Genomic DNA, 26,716 nt, shown 5'->3' on the forward strand with positions numbered 1-26,716 from the left:
GGCGGGGAAAGAGAGAGCCCTTGCTGTGACAGCTTAAGGAGACAAGCCTGGAGAGACGGGGTGGGCCCTGAATACAGTCTGAGCAGTTTTTACTGAATTCATTAGATGATGAGGAGTTGACACTTACCTTTGAACTTCTGTTGGAAAATCACCAGGATGTTTACAGAATTGTATTTTCTTCACAGATTGATGGGACATTTAAAATCAATATTCCCCCAGTTCTTCTGGGCTACAGTAAGGAACGAAGTGTGATTATTGAGCGGGGTTTTGACGCTGTCCGAAGCCTGAGTGAAGGATCCTACATCACTCTGTTCATTACCTTGGAGCCTCAGCTGGTTCCTGGAGAGTCGGTTCGAGAAAAGGTAACTGCGTACTCTCTGGAATTGCATGTCTGACGTGGACGAAACCTGAGGAATGCTTCCTAGGCCATGCTTTTATAAAATTGTACTGAATGGCACAAGCAGAGGTTTCCTTACTTCAGTATCCATTTATTACTCTTTCGGTTTGGACAGAATGAAGGTTAGAGAACAGCTGTGTGGGTTTGTACTTAATTGAGTCAATAATTAGGTCAATCAGCAATTTAAACTTTCAGCAAAGCAAAACAAACATAAGCAGGCTCTACTTTTAGAAGAATTTTCTCATTGGGTAGAAAATGAAACATGAAAGTAGAAAAGCAGATTGCTTTATTATCTTGACACTTACTGGCAAGCGTGCTGAAATGAATTTCTAAATCTGACCTCAAGTGCCTGGTCATGTTGTATATTGAATCAATTCATAGGATCATAAAACCAGGTGAGCTTCAGGGGTCACCACAGTTTATTTCAGTGCCTTCGGACAGAAACAAGTAAGTATATGCACAAGTACTCTAATTTTGCGCAGCTCTAGAGAAAAAGAATTTCTAGAAATTCTACTTGTTAGCAACTGTTTCCCAACCTTCAGAATTGGGAGATACTTTCTTAATGTAACATACTTGTGCAGCATTGATGCATACTGCCCTTATCAGACTTGGGAGAAAGATTGATCATGACCTCTTATTATTATAAACTAATACAGTAATGACAACCACCACCAACAACAACATGTGCTGAGTTGTCACTCTGTCCTGAGCACTCTGTCAGACATTGACATGTGTCCTCTCTCTGAATACTCAAAGTTGTCTTGTATGGTGGGTCTTCAACTAGGAGATGAGGAAAATGGGGCTGAACTGTCCAAGTTCACCCCGGGGAAGTAAATGGCAGCGCTAACAATTAAACATCTGTCTGACTTTAAATCATATATATTCAACAAATATTTACTGAGCATCTTCTGTGTGACAGGCATTTTTTAGGCACTGGGAATATAGCTGCCTAAAAAAGCAAATAAAAATTCCAAATTGTTAACTACTAAGCTATACTGCCCAAATTATTATGCTGACTCTTTATCCACTGTAATTAAGACTCAGACAGAGATGAAAAAAAATGAGCACATTCCTCTGTTTCTTTTTCACTATTACAGTTTGGGTCACAGAGAAAAATACTATCACTATTTCCTATTTGCAAGGCATTTACAGGAAAACATGAAGGATTGTTGGAAAAACAAATCTATGAAATTCAAATTAACCTTATATGCTAGCCTTTGTCACTAAAGCTGTGACAAACATGTTCTCCCAAAATCATGTTAGAATATATACATTTCACAATATTTCTAGGAAGGGAAACATGTTCAGAATGCTTTTCTTCATGTACAAATTCAAGAGAAAGTCAAAAAGCATGTTTACACAGAAAAATGCTCCCAGAGAAAAGATTTTGCTAGTTCTATGTATTCTTAACAGAAGCAAAAGCGGTCAGTTAGTACGCCACCTGGAGGTGAGCTTCCAAACCACGAGACAGAGCAGTCTGTGACTGGGGCTGAAAAGCTGAAAAGCTGAAAACCAGAGGTGCCTTTGTACTTGGCCTTCTTCCCAGGCACTGACCTCCTACTACAGAAGTTTTAAGGGTCCTATGGCCTTCCTTCCTTAAAATGAGATATCTAGGCTCTCAGCTGCTGCCTTTGGTGGCTTTCCACTGCCCCGCTGTGGCTGTATGTGGCATTTCTCTCAGACCTCCAAAATGAGGGCGTAAGAAAAACCCCTCTGGAAGGCAGACTCTGCTGCTCCTTGCTAAGAAAGACTTGTGCACTGACAGGATCCTGGTGTCCTAAACACAAAGTGGCAGAAAGGAGAGAGAAGCTCTTGCCCTAAATAGTAGGGACCACAACCTGAAATTCTTTGTCCACTTAACAGCAACTGCCAGGATTAGCCCATGAGAGTCTTCCCTCCACCATCACCCCATGCTGAAGCATTCCATATGATTTTTTAAAGATATTTACTCATGGAACTGTCTAAAAACTCAGTAGCAACTCCTGAAACTCTTAACACCCCCTACTTTACTCTGTCTCGATAAAAACAAAAGTTTTTTAAAATAGATTATGTCTGTTAATGAAGTCTTCCTCTTATTCCTTCTCTTTTTTTCTTTCTTGCTTCTGACAGATGAGTGACATGCTTAAAAAGGTACCAAGCATTTTGTTTTACTATTCATCAGCCAATAGTTATTAGGCTTTAATTACCTGCTTCTGTCCTCTGCCACCTTATGGAAGCTGCTGGGTCCTAATGTATGTGTGATCCCTTGGCAATGAACTACAGATGTCTGCAGTTCATGAAGAATAACTACCTTTGTCTTTTGGCCCATTTCATTTTGTCAGAAAGTTTCTTATTTAGCTCTGAATCAGGAAGTCACATGTCTGAATGTCACCTGCATGCTGGGAGCTATCTCCACTGTTTCCACGTCCGTAAAATCCATGAGCTGCTGCTTACAGAAACAGTGTAGCTGGGACAATTATTTCTGGTCAGTGGAGCTGCCACAGTGTAGGTATTCAAAGGGAAAATAAACCCATTCAGTTTTCTGTAAATATTTACATTAACCTAGAAGTTAAAGAATTGAGCCAGTTAAGAATCTTCCAAATTTCATGTTGAATCAAATTGTGAATTTGCCAGTTCCATCTTTATTTGTTTCATAATAGACGACCCAAATCCTTTTAGTATTTAACTTTTGCTTGGCACTTCTTAGATTACCAACATGGCATACTACCCTTAAATTACTGTTTCGATCCCTTAAATGGCATCCTTGTGGTCTAAACAAGTATTAATGACCATTAATAGATACCTATTAAATGCTTACATTATGCATGCTCAGTGCAGAGAAGAACACAAAATGATTGAAACATGGGCCCTGCTCCCAAGAAGCACTAACTACAGAGTCAAAATACACAGCAGAACATCCAGGTCCAAGCGGCAGAAAAAGTTTTATACATACTTTTTTCAATTTGGAAGTAGTCAGTACTGACTGAAGATTTTTACTGTTCTTTCAGGACACTGCCTATGGCTGCCTCTCTTTAATGCTTCCATAGCATATGGTGTCTATCCCTATAGGATCTCTGGTCAAGTGTTTCAAGCACCTGATTGCTTATTAACGTTCTCCCCCAGACTAGAAGTTTCTTGAGGGGTCTGTTTCATATACATTTATCCAGACTGCATAGAACCCTTTAGACTTTCAGCAAACGTTTTTCAAATAATTGGATGCATGTGTAAATTAATGAGTTTAAAGGAAACAGGGATGAATTCAAAAGAGTGCTTTTCTTCACACCACCCTTGTTTCATAATTCTCAGTCTTTCTAAAGTTACAATTATTTATACCCTAGAGTCTGTATACATCCATACCAAAGTCTTGTAAGCTCACCTTTTTCATTTATTTATGTCTTCATCATAACACCTATTCAGTAGCTACTGTGTCTTGGCACTGTGCTGAGTAGGTGGTTATAACGACGACGATGATGATAATGTTAGGATTCAGATGTCAGGGCACATCCCATGAAGAATATACAGGAGGCTTTTGGAAATGCCTCCGTCCTATCTATCCACCACAACCGCTACCTCAATTTCTTAGGATACAGCAATCAAATTAGAAACAGGAGCCACAGTCCAGCTCCAATATAAGAGAAGCCAAGAACAATTCAGTATACTAGATCCTATTAAAAGTCATAAAAAAGTAATGGGATGTTCTCTGTGCTCTCATTCATTCATTCAACAACATTCGTTAAACACTTACATTGTGCCTACTATGTACTATGTACTATGTGTGTAGTATCCTCGATACTGAAGGTAAAAAACTAGATCAATACAAAATCCCTGACTTCAAGAATCTTACTCTATGAGGGAGACAGAGTAAACAAATATATCAGCAGTTTTAAATGCTAAAATAAGTAAAGCAGAGTATGAAGGGGATATCTAGATGTATTTCCCTCCTCGAAAACAAACAAACAAAACTTTCAAGCACTACCTAGAATGTAAATCTAACCTAAAAATTGATTTTCTAATAAAATTGAGTTTGTCTTAAAATCCTTTGAAATGTAAGCAATCATACATAAATTTTTATGCTAAATAACAAAAATCTTGTAAAAACATTTAAATATCTGCTTTTTTCCATGCTACGTTTCAACAATGGCTTGAAGGAAGAATGACACCCTATGTCCAGAGACAATTGAAATCTGTTTTGTTTCAGCTGCTTTGAGTTGGACATATATACACTACCAAACGTAAAATAGATAGCTAGTGGGAAGCAGCCACATAGCACAGGGAGATCAGCTAGGCGGTTTGTGACCACCTAGAGGGGTGGGATAGGGAGGGTGGGAGGGAGGGAGGACGAGAGAGGGAGGAGATATGGGAACATATGTATATGTATAGCTGATTCACTTTGTTATAAAGCAGAAACTAACATACCATTGTTAAGCAATTATACTCCAATAAAGATGTTAAAAACAGGGGCTTCCCTGGTGGCGCAGTGGTTGAGAGTCCGCCTGCCCATGCAAGGGACATGGGTTCCTGCCCCGGTCCGGAAGGATCCCACATGCGTCGGAGCGGCTGGGCCCGTGAGCCATGGCCGCTGAGCCTGCACGTCTGGAGCCTGTGCTCCGCAACGGGAGAGGCCACAACAGTGAGAGGCCAGCGTACAGCAAAAAAAAAAAAAGATGTTAAAAACAAAACAAAACAAAAAAAGTCTGGGAATGGGCTCATCTTGGATCAGAGAACCACTTAAAAAAACTACGATACATTTGATGTTTCGAGTTCTGCTTCCTTTTACCTTGAGACCCATTACTATTATTTAGTATGTTGGTTATGGATTTAAAACTTTTTAATACATCCATATATACTTGTAAATTTGTGGTCCTTTTAACATGAGTTGCTTTACCTTTGCATTTGAGATGTTTGATTTCTGAGCCCTCTCCCCTCTAAAACCAACATCAAAATACACATAAAACTTGCTTGGTCTCATCAATCAGAAGTAGTACATCATAGTTTAATTTTTATATGTTGCTTTATTAATCCAATAATTTCCATATGGCTGCTTGCCTGTTGACTACTTTCTTTCAATGCTGGTGAATATATATATATATATATATATATATATCTAAGTTTTCAACTCATTTGGATTGCTGGATTATATGAAGACTATGTTTAGCTTTGTAAGAAACTGCCAAATAGTCTTCCAAAGTGTACCTTTTTTTTTTTGTTTCTTTTTGCGGTACGCAGGCCTCTCACTGATGCGGCCTCTCCCGTTGCGGAGCACAGGCTCTGGACGCGCAGGCTCAGTGGCCATGGCTCACGGGCCCAGCCGCTCCACGGCATGGGGGATCTTCCCGGACCGGGGCACGAACCTGTGTCCCCTGCAACGGCAGGCGGAATCTCAACCACTGCGCCACCAGGAAGCCCTGGTGAATATATTTTAAGTGTTTAATGAATCCATCTAATTTTTAAATTATAAATATAATTAAATAAAGCTTCAGGAACACTGGGGCCTGACAATTTTGTAAGGGGGGGGGGCGGTCACTAAATCATACTTCCTGAAGCACACATTGAGTTCATGTTGACTGTGGGATCCGAACAGGTTCTACTGTATCTCCTGTAATGATATACAAACTCCATGGAGTCTTTATTTTTGAAGTTTGATTCTCAGGAAGATGAGAAATTGCTTCAAGCGACTGAGAAGTTTCAAGCTGAATGTGCCTTAAAGTTTCCAAATCGTCAGTGCCTTACAAGAGTGGTTGACATTAGTGGGAAAACCGTCTTCATTACTCGTTATCTCAAGCCTTTAAATCCTCCTCAGGAGCTCCTTAACACTCACCCCAACAATCCCCAGGCAACAGCAGTAAGTATTTCACAGCCAATCAGTGTTGATGCTAAAAAGGTTTTAAAGTTTCAGTATATTGCCCTCTTAATTAACACATTTCATAGTACCTAGGATAGTAACTAGATCAAGATCATTAATGATTAAAGTAATGATTAAAACTCCTTTAGTACCATGAGGCTTACTTTCTTTAGAAAAGTCTGAAGGTACCAGTGAGGATAATAATCCTTAGTCCATTCTTTCAGGGAACAATTAATTATTGAGTACTTACTGTGTCCCTGACATTACATTGGGTGCTGGAAAACTAAAATTTGGAAGATGCTCTACACTTTCACAATGTCTTATACAAACATGTTTTCATTATGTATTCTCTATAACTCCACTAGAATTTGAACCTAGGCCTCTGACTTAGAACTCGTGCACGTTCTATTATACCAAGACAACTACTCAATATTATATTTAATGCTGTAAGCATCATTAAATTCAAATTAAGCAAAAATTATTTCCAAGCTTTAAGTATGTACAAGCATGTAGGCCATCCCCGTAAAGCACATCCATACCAGGCCATTAAATACTCATGCATCATTCTCTGCCTGCAAAGCACCATACCCATTGCAATCTCACACGAACAGAACTGTATGCTGAATGGGCTATTCTTAAGTGGACACAGTAACCCATAACTGTCTTTGGCGAGTGGATAGTATAGAGAGTAATTGCTGCTAATAAGTCATTAATTTAGTAATTTAGGAACAGGGTAATGATATGCCTATTTGCAGATATAGATATATATAAAAAACCAAATAAACATTGTATTCTACATTACATTTACTTTTATTAATCAATTTTTATTAAAAACCTTAACAGGGACTTCTATTCTCTCTAGCAGAGTAGATATGCAGAAAACTTCTCCCAGTAGAGAACACTTAAGAGTGATGAATAAAATATTTAAAACATGTTTTAAATCATGACTGAAATGGAAATAAAATGAGGAGGAAAACCCAGAGACAGGAAACAACAGGAAAGCAAGACTCCACGAGGGTGAGGGCTTGAAATAGTGTTTGCTCTGGGGTCACCCGTAATTCCTAATGCCAAGAGATGGGTTTCAATGGGCCTCAAGGTTTCTGGAGATGGGAGGTAATGCATGGTGCTGGAGCATTGGGTTAGAGACTCAGCCACGGAGCTGGGACCCTTAAAGTGTAAACTCACTGGTAGGTAAACTAGGAAATACCCTGCCCTGCAGAAGAAAACCTGCCTGTCTCAGCCTTGACTCTGGATGGAAGAGAAAAAAAAAGTCTCTCCAAAGAATTCCTAATCACTAAGCTGTACTTATTCACACTTGAGACTGAAATTTACACTACCTGTAGAACCCAAAAAAACTTCAATCGAAATTTAATTTCAAGAATTCCCTGTTGGTGGGCTTCCCTGGTGGCGCAGTGGTTGAGAGTCCGCCTGCCGATGCAGGGGACACGGGTTCGTGCCCCGGTCCGGGAAGATCCCACATGCCGCGAAGCGGCTGGGCCCGCGGGCCATGGCCACTGAGCCTGCACGTCCGGAACCTGTGCTCCGCAACGGGAGAGGCCACAACAGTGAGAGGCCCGCGTAGTGCAAAAACAAAAAAAACAAAAAAAACAACAAAAAAGAATTCCCTGTTGGTAATGCCCCTAAGTCCCTGTCAAAGCAAACCCAAATTCTTCTAGGAGAACATCCTTTAAACGCAGCCTCAAAAAAATTCCACAGAAAAGGTTCCAAGCAACATGAACATATAAAAGATCATCAATGAAGAAATAAGTCACTATGAAGAAGCTAAGTTAGCAGAAACAACATTCTGCAGAATCGGGACACAAATTACCAGATTCAGAATATAAAATAGGTATGTTTAATAAGTTTAAGAAATCTAGGGAATTGAAAATATAACAAAAGGACAATAGACTGTTAGAATCGACACACAGCGTGGTAAAAGTACTACATGGAACTTGTAGAAATAAAAAACAGTTAAAATTAGAAACTGAACAAACAGTTTAAACCTAATGTCAAATATAGTTGAATACAGAGTTAAATTAAATACAGTTAAATACAGAGATAATTCATGAATATACAGGCAAAGAAACTACTTGGAGTATAGCACAGAAACAGAAAAAAATAGAAGACATAAAGGAATGGTTAAGAGACATGGAGGATAGAGGGAGGAGGACCAAACTGTGTTTAAAAGAAGAAAAGCAATATTCAAAGAGATAGAGCTGAGAATTTTCAAGATTTGATGAAAGACAACAATGGTTCAGGAAGCCCAATGAATCCCACACAAGATAAATAAAATGAAATTAAACTCCAGGTGTATAATAGGGACCAAAAAAAACAAAGATGATCTTTAAAGCTGCTAGAGAGAAAGTGCAGATTATCTAAAAAGGAACAGTAATTAAACTAACAGGTTTTTTAGCTGCACAAATGAAAGCCAGAAATGGAATGACATCTTCAAAAGACTAAAAGAAAACAGTCATCAAACTAGTAATTTATATCCAGTGAAACTATCTTTCACACAAACATTGGGAGAATTTACAACCAAAAGATTCTCACTTAAGGAATTTCTAAAAAATATAAAGAGAAGGAAGGTTCTCAGAAAATCCTAGATGCAACACATGATAGGTAAAGAAAATGGGAAATTAGTGAATAAATCAACAAGCATTGTCTTCACAGTAATAATAAAAGCAATGTGCTTGAAAAATCAAGATAAAACAAAAATCCTGAAAAAAAATGTATACATGTCAGGACAGGATCTATGAGAGTATTTTAATGCCCTTGTATTTTCCAAGATGAGGGCAAAGATATTTATTAACTTTAGAGTTTTAAGTTAAATATTCATACTGAAACTTCTAGATTAACAACTTAAAAGAATCTTAAAAAGTGAGTATAACTTCCAAACCAGCAGGAGATAAAATAACAAAATGGGGTAAAGAGGGTATGGAGGGGAAAAAACATAGAAAAAATTGTAGAAATATAAATAAAAAGCACAGAATAAGGTAGTAGAAATAGTCTAAATATTTAACAATAATCAGAATCAAAGTGAAGGGATTAAACTTTCCAGTTAAAAGACAAAGACTGTAAAACTAGATTTTTAAAACAGCTTGTAGTGGAACTTGGCAAGCTGATTCTAATATTTATGCAGCAGTGCAAAGGGCAAAAAAATAGCAAAGACGATCCTGAAGAGAAAGAAGAACTCAGTGGGAAGATCTGCCACGTCATATCCAGATACTTATGAGACTGTAGTAATTAAGGTAAAATGGTATTGAACACAAATAACAAAGAGAAAAATGGAAGAGAATTTAAAAATCCAGAACAGATCTGCTCAAATATTAACCCACTCAAACTTGATATATGACAAAGCTGACATTGGAAATTAGTAAAAATTGACTATTACATAAATTGTATTGGGATCATTGATTTTACACATGGAAAAAAAAAAAAGATTCCTGCTGCACACCTTCAAGATAGATTGAGGATTTAAATATGAGAGGCATTTTTATCTTTATGACCTGAGGTAGGAAGTTCCTTAAACAAGCCAGAAAAAAGCACTACAGTAAGTCCACTACATACAAATCTTCAAGCTGCAAACTTTCAAAGGTGTGAACGTGCATCTGGTTCCAGCAAGGAACCAGAACCTGTGTCATCAGCGTCAGGCGTGAGTGAAATTGCAGCTTGCCCTCCATCTCCTATTGCTGACGATCCTTCAGCTCTACTATCTCCCACCTCCTCTCCCTCCTCCAGTCAGCAACTCTTCTTGCCTGTTCACTTGGTGCCAGCCCCTGTATGCCAGCTGTTGGACTGTACTACCGTACTTTTCAAAGTACTGTACTGCAAGATTTAAAATGTTTTCTTTATTTTTTGTGTTTGTTTTTTTTATGTATTATGTGTGAAAAGTATTATAAACCTATTACAGTACAGTACTATACAGCCAATTGTGTTAGTTGGGTCCCTAGGCTAACTTTGTTGGACTTACGAAGAAATCAGACTTACAAACTCGCTCTCGGAATGGAACTCGTTCGTATGTAGGGGACTTACTGTAACTATAATGAGAAAGAATAAATTTGACCATATTAAAACTGAGAACTTGAGTTAACAAAAAACAGCACAAAGGAAAAGACAAGCCACAATCAGGAGAGGACATTTACAACATATGTAATAGATAAAGGAATAGTAACTAGAATATATTTTTTTAAAACTACAAATCAATTTAAAAATGTACAAAACACTTGAATACAAATTCACAGAAGTGGAAACATGAAAGGCCAATAAGCATATAAAAAGATGTTCAACCTCCTGAGCAATTACAGAAATAACGAGTTACAACCACAGTGATGCACCCATCTTGGTTTCTAAATACTACTGCCCTCTAAAAGGAACCAGGACTTCTTAGAGAAGTGGCTGCTTTCAGGACTGGGCTAGAGAAAATACAAGATGATCTTGGAGAGTCTTGTTATAAGGGGCGGGGAGGGGGGCGCGGGAAGAAGATGAGAACATTTCAAAGAGACCCAAGAGCCATTTTCTTCATCTGTAAAAGATGGATAATAACAATAATCTTCCTCAGGATGTTTGGAGAGGATTAAATGAGATAATATTAACACAACATTTAGTAAGCACTTGTGAGCAGTCGTTTCATTTTGTTCACATAAATGTTTGTGATATATGAAACTTTCTTCCAAGAAATGAGATAGACGATCCAGCTTTCTATTTTATTAGAAAAATGGTTATAGCTAATTTTGTTTAAACAGGAACTGGTGGCTCGATATGTGTCTTTGATTCCCTTCTTGCCTGACACTGTTTCATTTGCTGGTATCTGTGACCTGTGGAGCACATCTGATGTAAGTAGTTCTCCCTCATAGACTTACTAGTTTGAGGTGATTTCATGGAACATTAGTAAATGGCTTGCATAATTTTAAATTGCAACACTCATTAGTTATTATAAAAATCTACACAGCCATCTGTTTAGCAGGATGAGCTAAATTCTGAGGTACTTTTTTCTTCCTGGTTCAACTTGCCCAAAGTTCAGAAATTAAACAAAAAAATTAATTATTTGCACACACACACACTCGCACCCACACAAACAAAACCACTTCAGATGTCTTAATGCTAATTTATCCTCTCAATGTTACCTTAACAACATCCCAATTTTATTCATAAAATAATCAAAATCACATTCTCTATTAAATTTGGAAATTGCATATTCCTTAATGCGTGGGCTTTGGAAATTGCATATTCCTTAATTTATGGGCTTCTAAAGGCATGTCATTATCCAGTATGTATTTCTTGGTCACCTATCACATGTCAGACACTGTACTTAGTTCTGGCTATGAGCAAAATAAAATGGCCTCTGACCTCATGGAACTTAACAATCAATGTATGCTACATAAACTTCCAAAAGAGTCTTCAGTAGTATGAAACAAACATGTATTATCACTGGTATCCATTCTGCTTCTGGATCTCATGTTGTACTGTGTTTGCATAAAATTGAACTGTGGTATACAACTCCCTTTGAAAGATAGCTCTAAAAGGAAGAAGCTGAAGTACACTTAAAATTTCTTGCTCCCCAACATATTTTGGCAACATAATGTTCACAATTTTAGAGATAAAATTTCCACAACCTCAAGATATCCGTAAGAAGATATACGAAGAATAGAATATAGTTCATGTGCTCTAGAGCCAGAATGGCTTTTCCACTTCCTAGGTATTGCTTCATCTCCCTGTGCCTCCACTTCCTCATCTGTAAAATGGGAAGATGAGAGTATCGCCCTCAAAGGTTTGTTCCAGGATCAAATGAATTGATGCATGCAATACACTTAAAACAGTGTGGTGGCCAGGGTGGGAGGACAGGATGTGAACAGGCGGAGGACAGGATGTGAACAGGCAGAGCACAGAGGACTTCTAGAGCAGTGAAAACACACTGCATGATACTGTAATGACAGACTTCTCAAAACCTACAGAACGTTCAACACCAGGAGTGTTGCATATAAACTATGGACTATAGTATATAGTCTATATATATATAGTATATAGACTATATATAAACTATGGACTTTGGGTGATCATGATGCATCAGGGTAGGTTTGTGAGTTGTAACCCACGTGCTGCCTGGCGGGGGATGTTGATGGTGGAGGAGTCTGTACCTGTGGGGGGGCAAGAAAGTGCAGGGAATCTCTGTGCCTTCCTGCCAGCTTTGCTGTGAACCTAAAACTGCTCTAGAAAATAACGTCTTCACAAAGAAAAAGTGTTTCGTACACAGGGAGCTACCATATGTAAGTTCAAAATAAACGTGGAACTTTGAAATTTGTCTCCCACACCTCACCCCATAATTGATTCTAGAAATCATGTCATCGACGTCAGAGAAAATACCATGTCCGACTAAAAGTGTTGCGGTATTTTTTGTTTTAATGAATTAACAACACAGTAGCAGCATGTGGAAAAATCTTTTTAAAATAGATCTTATCCTTGAAGGTACTAACTTTAACAATGACTTTTTAAAATCCTATACAGCCAATCTAGAATGAAGCGGTCAGTCAATGCAACATAATTTTTTTGTTTTTAATTTTGGTCAGCAATTTCTTGATCTCCTGGCAGGAGACAAAGAAGAGCATGCAGTATTACTGTGCAATTACTTCCTCTCCCTGGGTAAGAAGGCCTGGCTGGTGATGGGCAGTGCTATTCCTGAGGTAAGACCACGTAGGTTGGCTCTAACAAAGTGTCCTTGGCTAACATGGATGGCTGTGTTATGTTCCAAATCATGGACAGGACTTATTTTCATAACAATTCTTTGAGTTGCAAGGAAAGTAGCCCAGAGATTCCACAACAGGAAGAGAGAACCAGCGATAAAACACGAAGTGGCTTTCAGGGTACTCGGGCCCTGCACAATGCTTCAGGGTGTTTTTGGCAAATCGGAGCCCTTTACCACCCACAGCCCCCACCCAGCTCTGTCCTTTTAGCAAGAGCCCCCTCCCGCCCATGCTACTAAGAATTCTGATTCCCTTAGTGATCTAGTGTTATTCACGCCAAGGATCGAAGGGGATCTGAAGAAGTGAGGCAAGGACAGAGAGGCTTTCACGCCTGCTTCATCCACAGGCATCTGCTATTAACCTGGCAGGCAAAGGGCAACAAGGCACATAAGCACAGGAACAAAGAAAAGAATGTCCAGAGCTATATTTTGGTATCACCATTGTTATTTTTATTAGACTGGAGATAGCGACTACTAAAATTTGTTTCCCCAGCCCACTGCAAATATCCCGAAATTTGGGGCATGTTTTGGGGGTAACTTTGGGTACAAACTTAGAAAAGTCATATGGACTGAAACAGCTTATCCAAAGAGTGTCTCAAAAAGAAGGGCTCTAGGAATCCTTAGGAATTAAGACAGCACAGGTTGCTACTAGACAGGCAGTATCATATCTGAATCCTAATTCATGCTCCATCATTATCTCCCAGATAGCCTGGTACAAGGAACAGAATAATGGGCTAGTAAGTCACAAGGCCTGCCTGGGTTCAAGGTTATGCCCACTCCTCATGAGCTGTGTGACTTTAAGCAAGTCACTTCACCACTCTGAGCCTTATAATGAAAGTGGGAGAGTAAGTTTTGCCCTGCCTTCCCCAGAAGCCTATACTGAGCATCAAATGAAATCATACATGAGAAATAAATGCATGAATAAATGTTCACTGTAAAAAGAGAATCTAATAATACATAAGTATTCTGAATTAAAAGTTAAAGTCCCTCTTCAGGCTCTAACTCCCAATCCCACCCCCTCCTTGGGTGTACTCACTGTCAAGAGTTTAGTAAGTATCCTCTCAAATTATCTTCTATTCGTTTACATAATTATAAATGTATATCAAATATTAATTACTGTATTAGAAACAGAAGTAGTATTCAGATATAATCAGCCTTCTAAATACTTAAAAGGCAATCTTAACTGACTCTAAAAAGAAAATGCAGTGACTACTTATTTCCATCAATAATCATTCTTCAGCCAATCATAAGATATCTTGCCATTTGCAATAACATGGATAGACCTAGAGGGTATTATGCTAAGTGAAGTAAGTCAGAGAAAGGCAAATACTGTATGTGGAATCTAAAAAACAAAACAAATGAACAAACATAATGAAACAAACAGTCATAGAGGGCTTCCCTAGTGGCGCAGTGGTTAAGAATCCACCTGCCAATGCAGGGGACATGCGTTCAAGCCCTGGTCCGGGAAGATCCCACAAGCCACGGAGCAACTAAGCCCGTGTGCCACAACTACTGAGCCTGTGCTCTAGAGCCCGCGACCCACAACTACTGAAGCCCACGTGCCTAGAGCCTGTGCTCCACAACAAGAGAAGCCACTGCAGTGAGTAGCCCCGGCTCGCTGCAACTAGAGAAAACCTGTGCACTGCAATGAAGACCCAATGCAGCCAAAAATAAATTAATTTAAAAAAAAAAAAGAAAAAAAAAGAAACATAGATACAGCAAAAAACACAGGTGGTTGCCAGAGGGGAGGAGGGGGGAATGGAGGGGGAGGAGGGGAGAATGGGGGGAGGAATGAGCGGGGGAGGAGAGAAATAGGTGAGGAAGATTAAGTACAAACTTTTAGTTACAAAATAAATGTTACAGGTATGAAATATACTGTGTGGGGAATATAGTCAGTAACTATGTGACAGATGATAACTAGACTAGACTTTTCATGATGATCAGTGTGAAATGTATAGACATTATCAAATAACTATGTTGTGTACCAGAAACTAACATAGTGTTGTAGGTCAATTATACTTCAGAAACAAATTCATACAAAAGAGATCAGATTTGTGGCTATCAGAGGCAGGGGATGGGGGAAGGGGAATTAGATAAGGTAGTCAAAAGGTACAAACCTCCAGTTATAAGATATATAAGTTCTAGGGATGCAATATACAACATAATAAAGATAATTAACACTGCTGTATGTTATAAATGAAAGTCTTTAAGAGAGTAATCCTAAGAATTCTCATCACAAGAAAAAAAATTTTTTTTTTCCTATTTCTTTTAATGTATCTGTACGAGATGATGGGTGTTCACTAAACCTACTGTGGTCATCGTTTCATGATGTATGGAAGTCAAATCATTATGTTGTACACCTTAAACTTATACAGTGGTGTACATCAATTATATTTCAGTAAAACTGAAAAAAAACCCCCACAACGTACCCCATTTAACTTAAAAAAAAAAAAGATATGTCGGTTGAGTAACATGACCACTATTCCTATTTGGTCACTATATCACACTAGTTGCAGATGCAAGAATTTTTCAAAAATAAACTTTTGATTTTATTAATTCAGCATAATCTAGAACTGCAAAATAATTTTCACCATTAGCCATGGGGTTTAGAAATTAGGGGTCCAACTAAAATAATGAACTGTCTATACAAACTACTCTTGACCCTAATAGCATAATTAATCGGAAACTGGTTTAATGGCTATTTTCCTTCAGGGTCCAACTGCCTATGTGTTAACTCGGGAGCAAAGTCACTATTTAATATGGAATCCCTGCAGTGGACATTGTTACGGACAATTTGATACATTCTGCCCCTTAAAAAGCGTGGGCTGTTTAATAGGTCCCGATAATGTAAGTATTACCATTTCCTCTTAAATGTGGTTGACTATTGCTTTTTCTAAATTGATCTACTGATTTTAATAATATGTTGTGTCAAAAAAATTTACATAAATATATATAATACCAATTAAAGAAACGCAGTGTCAAGTACAGTGGCAGAACTGTTCTAAATAAAAACTTCTGGTTGAATCAGTCACCTGATCTTCGAGAAGCAGAATGAGGTTAAAGAAAGAATTTAGGATTTAGATTCAGACGACCTGAGTTTGTATTCTGGCTTGTCCTGTTTTCCCTTCCAAAGTAAGGGTTTACAAGGCCGAACTCATAGTGTTTTGAGAACTAAATGAGCCAAATTTATCACCTGAAAAGATTGTCTTTCTTTTCTTCCTTTTCTTTTTCTAAGAAATTCCCAGGTACCATCAGGTGATTCTGCTTGCACCCAGTTTGGGGGGCCATTTAACTATGAAGGGTACTATATAAGGCACTGGTTAAAAACATGAGTTACGGGATCACACTGCCTGAGTTTAAATTCCAACATCATCATTTACTAGTTATGTAAGCTTAGGAAAGTTTCTTAATCTTATACAGCATCAGTTTCTTCACTGGTAAAATGAAGGTATTTGTTAGTAATTACTTTACAGAGTAGTTGTGAGAAGTAAATGAGATAATCAATGCAAAGCAGCTAACATACAGTAGCAACCCTGTGTTGGCTACTGTGACTGTTTTTATAATCATTATCTACCTGAGTGTTCTCTGAACTTTATCTGTCAGAAAAGTCATTTGAGCATATATCCCCAATATATGTATTTTTATTTATAAATTATATATGTATTTACTTATGTATCAATATATTAGTTATATTACACACAGAAGAAACTCTTAAAATAAAAAGAAACAATTAGAAGATCTAATATTTCTTCTATTATGTCTGTGATTTGCACCCCACCTTGAAGACCACTGGTCCATGGGTTACTACTATAATTAGAGATAACATATGCCAAGCACTCAGCAAAGTACCTGTCTTTCATAGGTATTCAGCAAATGGTAACTATTATTAATTACAAGTGTGAAAAGAGCAGTGTAGTGTACAATTTGCATGTTATTATTTTTAATTAAAAGCAGTATCATAATCATAAATGATCTGCTAAGCTCCATCTATTAATACATGCAGAGAACCATCTTAAGGTCATATTAGTAATCAGGCAGAGCCAACAGGCATTGAAAAAGCCTACAGAAAACTCCATTCTTTGTCAAAATTATTAGTTCTCAAAACAATTACTGTACGGTTGACTAATTCACATAAAGCCCAAGTTTTGTGAGGAAGAAAGACCCCCTTTCCTCCTCTTCTAACAAGACAGGCAGCAGTGGCTCATGATGCCGGCCATCCCACATGGCAGCTGCTCTGAACCTGCTCTAAGCCTCGGCCACCCTCAGGAGAGGACCTCAGGCTCGCTTTGCAGGCCTGGCACTCTGAAACCTCAACTGCCCCTGCTCTACCACACCACCTCTTCGGACTGTCAGCCTTTTTCCTCCTTCACTCCTTTGCCAAGAAGTAAGTCTCCCCTTTCCACCCATGTTTGTGTTTCCACTCCTGTTCCAACACTTGGCTCCACTAACTGTCCCAACTTGGCCTCTATATGTTTTCTCTCTCCTTCTCCATCAATAGGCTCAGAAGTCCAACAATTCTAAAATATGCTTCTCCCAACCCGGCTACAGCCTAAACTACCATGGCCCCTCCTTCCTTTCCTTCCAAAATTCTTTAAATACTAATTATATGCCCGCTTCCTCAGTACACTCAGACTTTAACCGCCTATAATCTAGTCCTCTTCCCTGACCATTCTACAGAAATACCCTCTGAGAAGTACCATTGTCTTGCTAATGCATAAATAAATCCAATGGTTTACTCCATTCCTCACTCTCCTGTCCTTTCCTATGGCACGTGACACAACTAATCACCTCTTCATGGAAAAAAACACTTTCTCATCCTCGGTTTACTGATAAAGGACTGTTGATTTTCATTTCTCTGCAATAGTTCCCTAGGTTTCTTCCACTGGCTTTTCTTTCCACACCTTAAAAGTAGATTTTCCTGAAAATTCTACATTTAGATTTCTTGCAGAACCACACATTATTTATTATAGCTCTATCTAGTTTATCCTGGCAAAAAAAAAAGTCATAATTCTGTCACTAGCCCCAGAATCTTTGGGTCCTGAATTTTCAACTGTTTGCTAGACACCCAGATGCTTTATCAAAATCGCAAACTCAGGCCACCCACAACTCGTATCATTTCTCCTTTATCTCTAAAAAGAGCTCCTCCTCCTGGCCTTCCTACTTCTGTGGATGTCAGTTACTCAGATTCAAACCCCAGAATTGTCCTTGATTTTCCCCCTCCCTCACTTCCTCCTACTTCAATCCTTTTGATACCAACTCATATAGATTCTACCTCTTCTGTTTCCAGGTCACATCATTATTGTTTCATCCTGCATTACTATAAGTAGCCAACTAAATAATTTGTCTCCAATTCAGTCCATTATTTGGTACACTGACACCTGTTTCTGAATTTCAGCTTTCATCATTCAATGGCTCAAAAAGTACTGAGGGTACCTCACTTTATACAGATTTAAAAATAAATGTCTCACCTTGGATTTGAAAGCCTATGTAACCTGACTTCTTTTTTTCCAGTGTTATTTCCCACTACTTTCTGCACATTCCCTACCCTACAGCCAAATTATAGTTCTTAAAGACCTTGCCTTCTTTAAACTACTTGCCCCTACCCCCTGCTGTCTAATCTCAAAAGAGCAAGGAATATTCCTGTTAAAATAGAAGGAAATTATGTCACTCATCTGCATAAAACACTCCAGTGGCTTCCTGGCTCACTCAAGAGTCAAAGCCTCAATCTTTACAATGGCCCACAAGGCCTTCTATGATCTGACAGCTGCCCTGCCCCCATCATCTTCTGCTGATCTCTTTCTTGCTCTAATTTGCTTACTCCTCTGAAGTCACTTTGTCTTCTTTGCTGTCCCTCAGACACATCAAACACACTGTGCATCTGCTATTTCCTCTGCATAGATGACCCTTCCCCTGACCAGATATCTTCATTAATTTCTCCCTCACTCCTCATGCTCTTTCCAGTGAAAACGTCTCTGCCTACACTAAAATTTCACCTCTTCCTGCATAGTTTTCTCCATAGCCCTTGTAAGGTTAGCTTTTGCCGCAACAAAATACCCCCATCCCCAAAAGAAATGGCTTCAGACGATTATTCTCATGGATCTGAGTCAGCTGGGATGGCTCTGCTGACCTAGGCTGGGAGAGCCCTGCTTCATGCATTTTTATTCTGGGACTCAGGGCAATGACAATTGGCAGAGGCACAAGAGGGCAAGCAGGAACACACAGAGCTGCTTAAGCTTGGACACAGAAGTCACATAATGACACTGCTATCCCATTCTACTGACCAAAAGTCAAGAGGCAAGGAAATACACTTCTGCCCTTTTAGTGGGAGTAACTGCCAAGTAACAGGGCAAAGGCTGTGGGTATAAGAAGGGGTGAGGAACTGAGGCCAGGGATGCAATCTACCACATCTTGTATCATCTGATATCCCATGTATTTGTTTGTTTGCACTGTCTTTTCATTAGCTACTGCATGCTGGTAGAAACGATGTTTCATTCACAACTTTATCCACAGTGATTAGAACTGAGACTAAATATAAGGTACTTGATTATGTTGAATGGACAAATTCACCACTCATGCACACAGTTACTCAATATGCCTACCACATGCCAACCAGGAGCTGTGCTGGATGCTAATGATACAATGGTGAATAAAGCACATGGCAAATGTCCTCAAGGCAACATCTAATAGTCTAGTGAGATAAACAACTATAAATAATGATAAATACTAACAACAGTAATAAAATAGCTAACAATTATTGAGTACTTACTATGTACCAGGCATTGTTCTAAGAGGTATAAATGTATCAACTCATTTAATGTTATCATCATCCTTATGAGGTTAAGTACGATCATCCCACTTTAATAGAGGAGGAAACTGAGGCACACGGTAATTAAACTGTCCAAAGTCACACAGTTAATAAATGTTGGAGCCAGAATTCAAATGCAAGTGGTCTGGTTCCAGAATTAATATGCTACAGTGCCTCAATAAGACAGGTGCTATCTCAGAGGTTACAGAGTGCTGTGAAAGCAAAGAGATGGACACCTACCATACCACAATTAGGAGGCTGGGAAGAGCAAGGTTAGGAAAGGCTAGCCCGAGAAGGGAGTAGCCTTGTCTGTCTTCTTCCAAAAGATTCTAAGTGTCTTATCACCAGGAACTACCTTATTTCATCAAGCTACAATTAATCGTAAGGTGCACCTCAACTGCAGGTATAAAAAATGTTAAAAAAAAAAAAATGGCTGGTGACAACAATATGATGCCACTCATCATAAAGTGCTTATCAGTCTTAAAAATCAAAATGACAAAAAATGTGCAAGCTACATGTTCCCTGTCTCTCTCTGCCGTCTCTCTTTATATAACATACATACACACACGTATACACATACATCTGCTACCATATATGCTAATGTGGTCTTGTCTTTTTTAGATTTGGTTTAATATTCAACAATATGATTCCCCATTGAGGATGAATTTTGATGTCACCAAGCCCAAGCTATGGAAATCTTTCTTTTCAAGAAGCCTTCCATATCCTGGCCTTTCCAGTGTTCAGGTATAATTTTTTTTATTAACAATTAAATGTAGATATAGAAAGTGAGGAATGTGATATCGTTATATTGTGTAGCCAGATATATTTTGACCCTTAATTCCACTCCTAGATATTTAGTCTAGAATAATATTTCATTTTCAAAGTTAGTTAAGCCCAGTAAGAAAGACCATCATATCATGAACCAGTACACAAATACGTGAAAGAGTAAGTTTTGATACAGAGTCCCATGACCCAAAAGAATACCACAAAATATATTTCATTTAATTTTTTCAATGCTGGTCTCAATTCACTAAACTAATTTCGTCACTGCTATTGAAACCTGAAATCAAACTGCAGGGCATGATCCAGGAGGGGCTCATAACATTAATTTAGAGGGTCCTGGACAGTAATAGATTATAAATAGTAAGCATGAGAAATGTTTACTAAAACTTTAAATGTGATAGCTATAGATATATAGATACTATGTGTGTAATATAAAATGTATTTTTTTACTGTGGATCAAACCTTTCCAAAAGAAGTTTTAAGAAAAATCACCCTAGAGAAATTCTCCCATGTATACAAGGTAACATAACAATTTTCATAGGAGCACTGTTTGCAAAAGCCTAAAATTGGAACAACAGAAGAGATAAATTATGGTATATAGTAGAATATTTTATAGTAGTTACACAAATGAATTAATATTCATGAATATTAGTAAGCACACTGAAAATATGTATCTGCTATTCTAAATACAATGTTAAGGGAGAAAAAATGGCATGTTTACAGTATAAAATTATTACATAAAGTTCAGAAAACATGCAGTACAATATATTGTTTAGGGATACATACATCTGTAGTTAAATCATAAACACATTTCACTAATTTGCCTATATCCACAATGTAATGTAAACACCATGAGAGCAGATATTTTATACACAGCTCTATCCCCTTCACTTGTGTAAGTGCCTGGCACACAGTAGGCATTCAGTATATGTTGAATGAAAGAGTGCTAAAAAACAAATTCAGATTATGGTTACTTCTGTGACAGAAAAGGGGGATAAAATTGAGAAAGAACCACAAAGCATTATAATTTGTGATGCTTTACTTAAAGTAGGTCTTGGGTATATTTGCATCTGTTACATTATCCTCGATGTCTAACTAACTGAATGTCTGAGAGTTCATAATTTAAAAAAAAAAATTTAGAAAAGGATGTATAGCTATTGAAATTAAGTGTAACTGATTTCTAAAATTCCTGAACTATTTTTTCTTTTATAGCCAGAAGAGCTAATTTACCAGCGCACCGACAAAGTGGCTGCAGCTGAACTACAAGACAGGTCACTTGATATCCATAAATGCATATGCAGTCTGTCACTAGGAGTGTTAATATCCAACTAAACAATTCTCCGCCTGGATCAATGTAAAATAATTTGGGCAATTAAACTTTAATTCATGTTTATAGATGCAAAGTACAAATGTGATCTCTAAATCCCAAGGCTCAAAAGAAGGCTTTAGCATCAGCATGGTATGAGACATACAGCAGTGAAATCCAGCAATGATAAGTAGTTCTCCAAAAACTTTACCTCAGAATAGAGTTCAACGCCTTGTTATTTATGGGTCTTGTTCAGACAATATCATAACCCTGAGCTTAAATATGCCTATTTTGTCCAATTAGTGCTTAAGTGAACTTCAGCTATTTTAAAAACCTAACACATGTACAAAGTTAGTAAGAGCCTATTTGAGCCCCAATAATACTTATAATGCTGTAAAATAGAACTTATTTCCCCAGTTTCACACGTGTGGGAACTGAGGCTCAGAGAGGTCCACATACTTGTGAAGTGTTAAAGGGGACTTCTGAGCCCAGCCAGACCTTTCTCATTTCAAAGCCTGTGTGCCCTTTCTACTGTCTCAAGCTGTGTGAAGAGCAGCATGTCAAGCTGCACAAGATTAAATGTGATCCTTTTTAAGGTATTATTACTAAAAAATACCAATTTACTCTCAACTGCAAATTTCAAATACAGCCTTATTTGGGATCCTAAGAATAACAAATTCCCCCCAAAAATCTTGTTTCTTCTAATAGTTTCAGAATACTATTTTTTATTTTTGTTTACAAGGGAAAAGTCAAGTCACCAAAAAATGGAACTTATCTTTTATAAACAGGATTGAAAAAATACTAAAAGAAAAAATCATGGACTGGAGGCCTCGCCATCTGACTCGGTGGAATAGATACTGTACCTCTACTCTGCGCCACTTCTTGCCTCTATTAGAAAGAAATCATGGAGAAGATGTGGAAGATGACCACAGAGCAGAACTGCTGAAACAGCTAGGAGACTACAGGGTAAGTAGTTCATTTCAAATTGGAAACTGCTCAGTACTATGGGTTTTTGGAATCAAAATGCCTAAATTACTCCCCAAAGTACACAGATGAAGCAGCACAGACTAAAAAATGTGATTAGAAGTTCAAATCTCAAGAATGAACCTACCATTAAAGAGCAAAATGCCTCTATAAAACCAAAACAACACCTTTTTTTGTAGGAGGGTCCTATGAAAAATAATATCTTTTATAAAATTGCAAGAGTATTAAATAAAATGAAAATATCTGGCTAAATCATGTTAGACTCAACTGAGCATAAAGACGAAACCAACCATTCTTGGTCAGATTTTTTTTTAAAGGATATTTTATACTAATTGCTTTTCATTGCTAAGAAAAATTCTCATTAATAGGCTTTCTCTACTGCCTGTCAGTAGTGCTGTGTGTTCGCATCCTTTATCTGGATCCTAAAACCTAGAAAGTAGTCTCAAACTAAAACAGTAAGCCTCATTGGCTAAACAGTATGAAATCAAGTTGTACATTTAATTCTACTCACTGACTAAAAATTACCTTTACCTTATAAGGCTCATTTTTCAGCTGGGATGTTTTCAATTCAAGTAACAGAAAACTTACTTCAAACAAGCTTGAACATTAACAACTTATGGGCTTATTTAGGTAAAAGTTAGGGGTGAGTAGCTATCAGGGCTATACCACATGTCTGCAAGTCTTCCCACTCTGCCCTCCTCCATGTGGTGGCACCACCCACAGGATGGCTTTTCTTGTGGTAGCAAATGGCTGGAATAGTTCCCAGCAGGACTCACATCTGCACACATATTGCTCTGAGCAGGACAGAGTATCTGCGTGCCACTATCCCTTTCAAGTTTCCTAGATTATACATTCTTTTCTGTAGATCAACACTGAGGCCAAGGGGATAGAAGGTATTAACTTAACCTAGGTCCCTGGAATTGCACGGGTTTCTATGCAAACTTGGGGCTATTAGGAAGAAAGAAGGAAACAGTGGAGAGTGGCTGGGTGACTAACAGGTGTCTTAAACACCAAGTCAGTATGTTAGCAACTAAAACAAAAAACCACATTTAGCCTCTCTCCATTTTCTATATTGCTAATATATAGCTGGACAGAAAAACAAAACTAAATAAATGACTTTAAGATCCAAAAGGAAGACTTCCTATTACGAATATTAAGAACTGTACATACTTACTTAGGGAAAAAATACAGTGAAAACTTCACGTTCACTAATGACCAAAAATTTTGTTTTGCTTTCCTTCAGTTCTCTGGATTTCCCCTTCACATGCCATACTCTGAAGTGAAGCCTTTAATTGAAGCTGTGTATAGCACTGGAGTACATAACACTGATGCGCCTAATGTTGAATTTGCTTTAGCTGTATATATCCACCCATATCCCAAAAGTGTTTTGTCTGTTTGGATCTATGTTGCTTCCCTTATACGCAACAGATAATTTTTTCACTGTATGTTTTATATCATGTAAAAATGATAATTAAGATATGAGAATATTTTTAAGTGCTCTTGATCAAAGGGAAGAAAATACTTATAAATAATGAAATAAAATTATCATTATTTTCAAAATATGCAAAATAAGTTTGTATTTAGTAGTCTGCCTTGTCTCTGCCACTTTGACCCTAAATTCAACTGTGACAACTCAAGAGTTCCCGCTTACCCTATGAGCTTTATTCCTCTATGCTTTTGTACCTGCTCACCTCCTATCTAGAATGCTTTTCTTCTTTGCCAGTAAGACATCCCATGCTCTTAGACTGGAAGAATATTGTTAAAATGGCCATACTACCCAAAGCAATCTATGGATTTAATGTGATCCCTATCAAATTACCCATGACATTTTTCATAGAACTAGAACAAATAATCCTAAAATTTATATGGAACCACAAAAGATCCAGAATTGCCAAAGCAATCCTGAGGAAACTGAACAAAGCAGGAGGTGTAATCCTACCAGACTTCAGAAAATACTACAAAGCTACAGTAATCAAAACAGCATGGTATTGGCACAAAAACAAGACATATAGATAGAAAAGAGAGACCAGAAATAAACCCATACACCTATGGTCAATTGATCTTTGAAAAAGGAGACAAAAATGTACAATGGAGAAAAGACAGTCTCTTCAGCAAGTGGATGCTGGAAAAGCTGGACAGCCACATGTAAATCGATGAAGTTAGAACCCTCCCTCACACCATACACAAAAATAAACTCAAAATGGCTTAAAGACTTAAATGTAAGTCATAATACCACAAAACTCCTGGAATAGAACACAGGCAAAACATTCTCTGATATAAATCGCAGCAATTTTTTCTTAGATCAGTCGCCCAAGGCACAAGAAATAAAATAATAAACAAATGGGGCCAAATCAAATTTATAAGATTCTGCACAGCAAAGGAAACCATAAAAAAAACAAAATGACTACCTATGGACTGTAAGAAAACATCTGCAAATGGCGCAACCAACAAGGGCTTAATTTCCAAAATATACAAACAGCTCATACAACTCAATATCCAAAAAACAACACAATCAAAAAATGCGAAGACCTAAATAGACATTTCTCCAAAGACATGCAGATGGCCAACAGGCACACGAGATGCTCAATATCACTAATTATTAGAGAAATGCAAATCAAAACTACAATGAGATATCACCTCGCACCGGTCAGAATGGCCATCATCAAAAAGTCTACCAATAAATGCTGGAGAGGGTGTGGAGAAAATGGAATCCTCCTACACTGCTGGTGGGACTGTAAATTAGTACAGCCACTATGGAAAACAGTAGGGAGGTTCCTTAAAAAACTAAAAATAGAGTTAGAGTATGATCCAGCAATCCCACTCAATCCCCTGGGCATATACCCAGAAGAGACGAAAACTCTTAATTCAAAAAGATACGTGCACACCAATGTTCATAGCAGCATTATTTACAATAGCCAAGACATGGAAGCAACCTAAGTGCCCACCAACAGAGGAATGGATAAAGAAGATGTGGTGTATGTACATATACAATGGAATAATTACTCAGCCATAAAGGAGAATGAAATATTGCCATTTGCAACAACATAGATTGACCTAGAGATTATCATACTAAGTAAAAGACAAATATTATATATCACCTATATGTGGAATCTTAAAATTAATACAAATGAATTTATTTACAAAACAGAAACAGGCTCACAGACACAGAAACCAAACTTGTAGTTACCGAAGGGGAAGGTGGGGGAGGGATAAATTAGTTAACAGATATACACTACTATATATAAAACTGATGAAGAACAAAGACCTACTGTATAGCACAAGGAACTATATTCAGTATCTTGTAATAACCTATAATGTACTATATTGTAATGTACCTGAAACTAACATAATATTGTAAATCAACAATATTTCAATTAAAAAAAGAGAGACGGACTTCTCTGGTGGCACAGTGGTTAAGAATATGCCTTCTAATGAAGTGGACGTGGGGTTCAATCCCTAGCCAGGGAACTAGATCCCACATGCATGCCGCTACTAAGAGTTTGCATGCCACTACTAAGAGTTTGCATGCCACAACTATGGAGCCCATGAGCTGCAACTAAGGAGCCCACTGGCCACAACTAAGAAGCCCACTGGCTGCAACCAAGGAGCACATGTGCTGCAACTAAAGGAGCTGGTGAGCCGTGACTAAGGAGCCCAAAAGCCACAACTAGAGAGTTTGCCTGCGGCAACTAAGACCTGGTGCAACCAAAAATAAAATTTAAAAAAAAGAGAGAGAGATAGGTAATTAGGGAGTTAATTAGATCATAAGGATACAGCCCTCAAGATGGGATTTAGTGCCCTTTAAGAAAAGACAGGAGAGAGCTTACTTCCCCTCTATGCCATGCATGGATAGAATGAGAAGATGGCTGTCTACAAGCCAGAAA

The 26,716-nt window shown here is 38.0% G+C and overlaps 1 protein-coding gene across 1 annotated transcript in view; it reads left to right on the plus strand.

The window, feature by feature from the left end:
* Positions 1–24,264, plus strand: part of CC2D2A (coiled-coil and C2 domain containing 2A) — a 139,567-nt gene extending 115,303 nt beyond the window's left edge. Inside the window, exons 28-36 of the mRNA XM_007464071.1 lie at positions 186–362; positions 6,015–6,218; positions 10,961–11,050; positions 12,782–12,895; positions 15,667–15,801; positions 20,381–20,503; positions 21,755–21,813; positions 22,637–22,814; positions 24,076–24,264. Of these exons, the coding sequence (XP_007464133.1) occupies positions 186–362; positions 6,015–6,218; positions 10,961–11,050; positions 12,782–12,895; positions 15,667–15,801; positions 20,381–20,503; positions 21,755–21,813; positions 22,637–22,814; positions 24,076–24,264 (1,269 nt within the window). The remainder of the gene's footprint in view (positions 1–185; positions 363–6,014; positions 6,219–10,960; positions 11,051–12,781; positions 12,896–15,666; positions 15,802–20,380; positions 20,504–21,754; positions 21,814–22,636; positions 22,815–24,075) is intronic.
* Positions 24,265–26,716: the final 2,452 nt, after the last annotated feature.

Source organism: Lipotes vexillifer, unplaced genomic scaffold (genome assembly GCF_000442215.2).
Source record: "Lipotes vexillifer unplaced genomic scaffold, Lipotes_vexillifer_v1.1 scaffold1653, whole genome shotgun sequence".
Taxonomy (NCBI): Eukaryota; Metazoa; Chordata; class Mammalia; order Artiodactyla; family Lipotidae; genus Lipotes; species Lipotes vexillifer.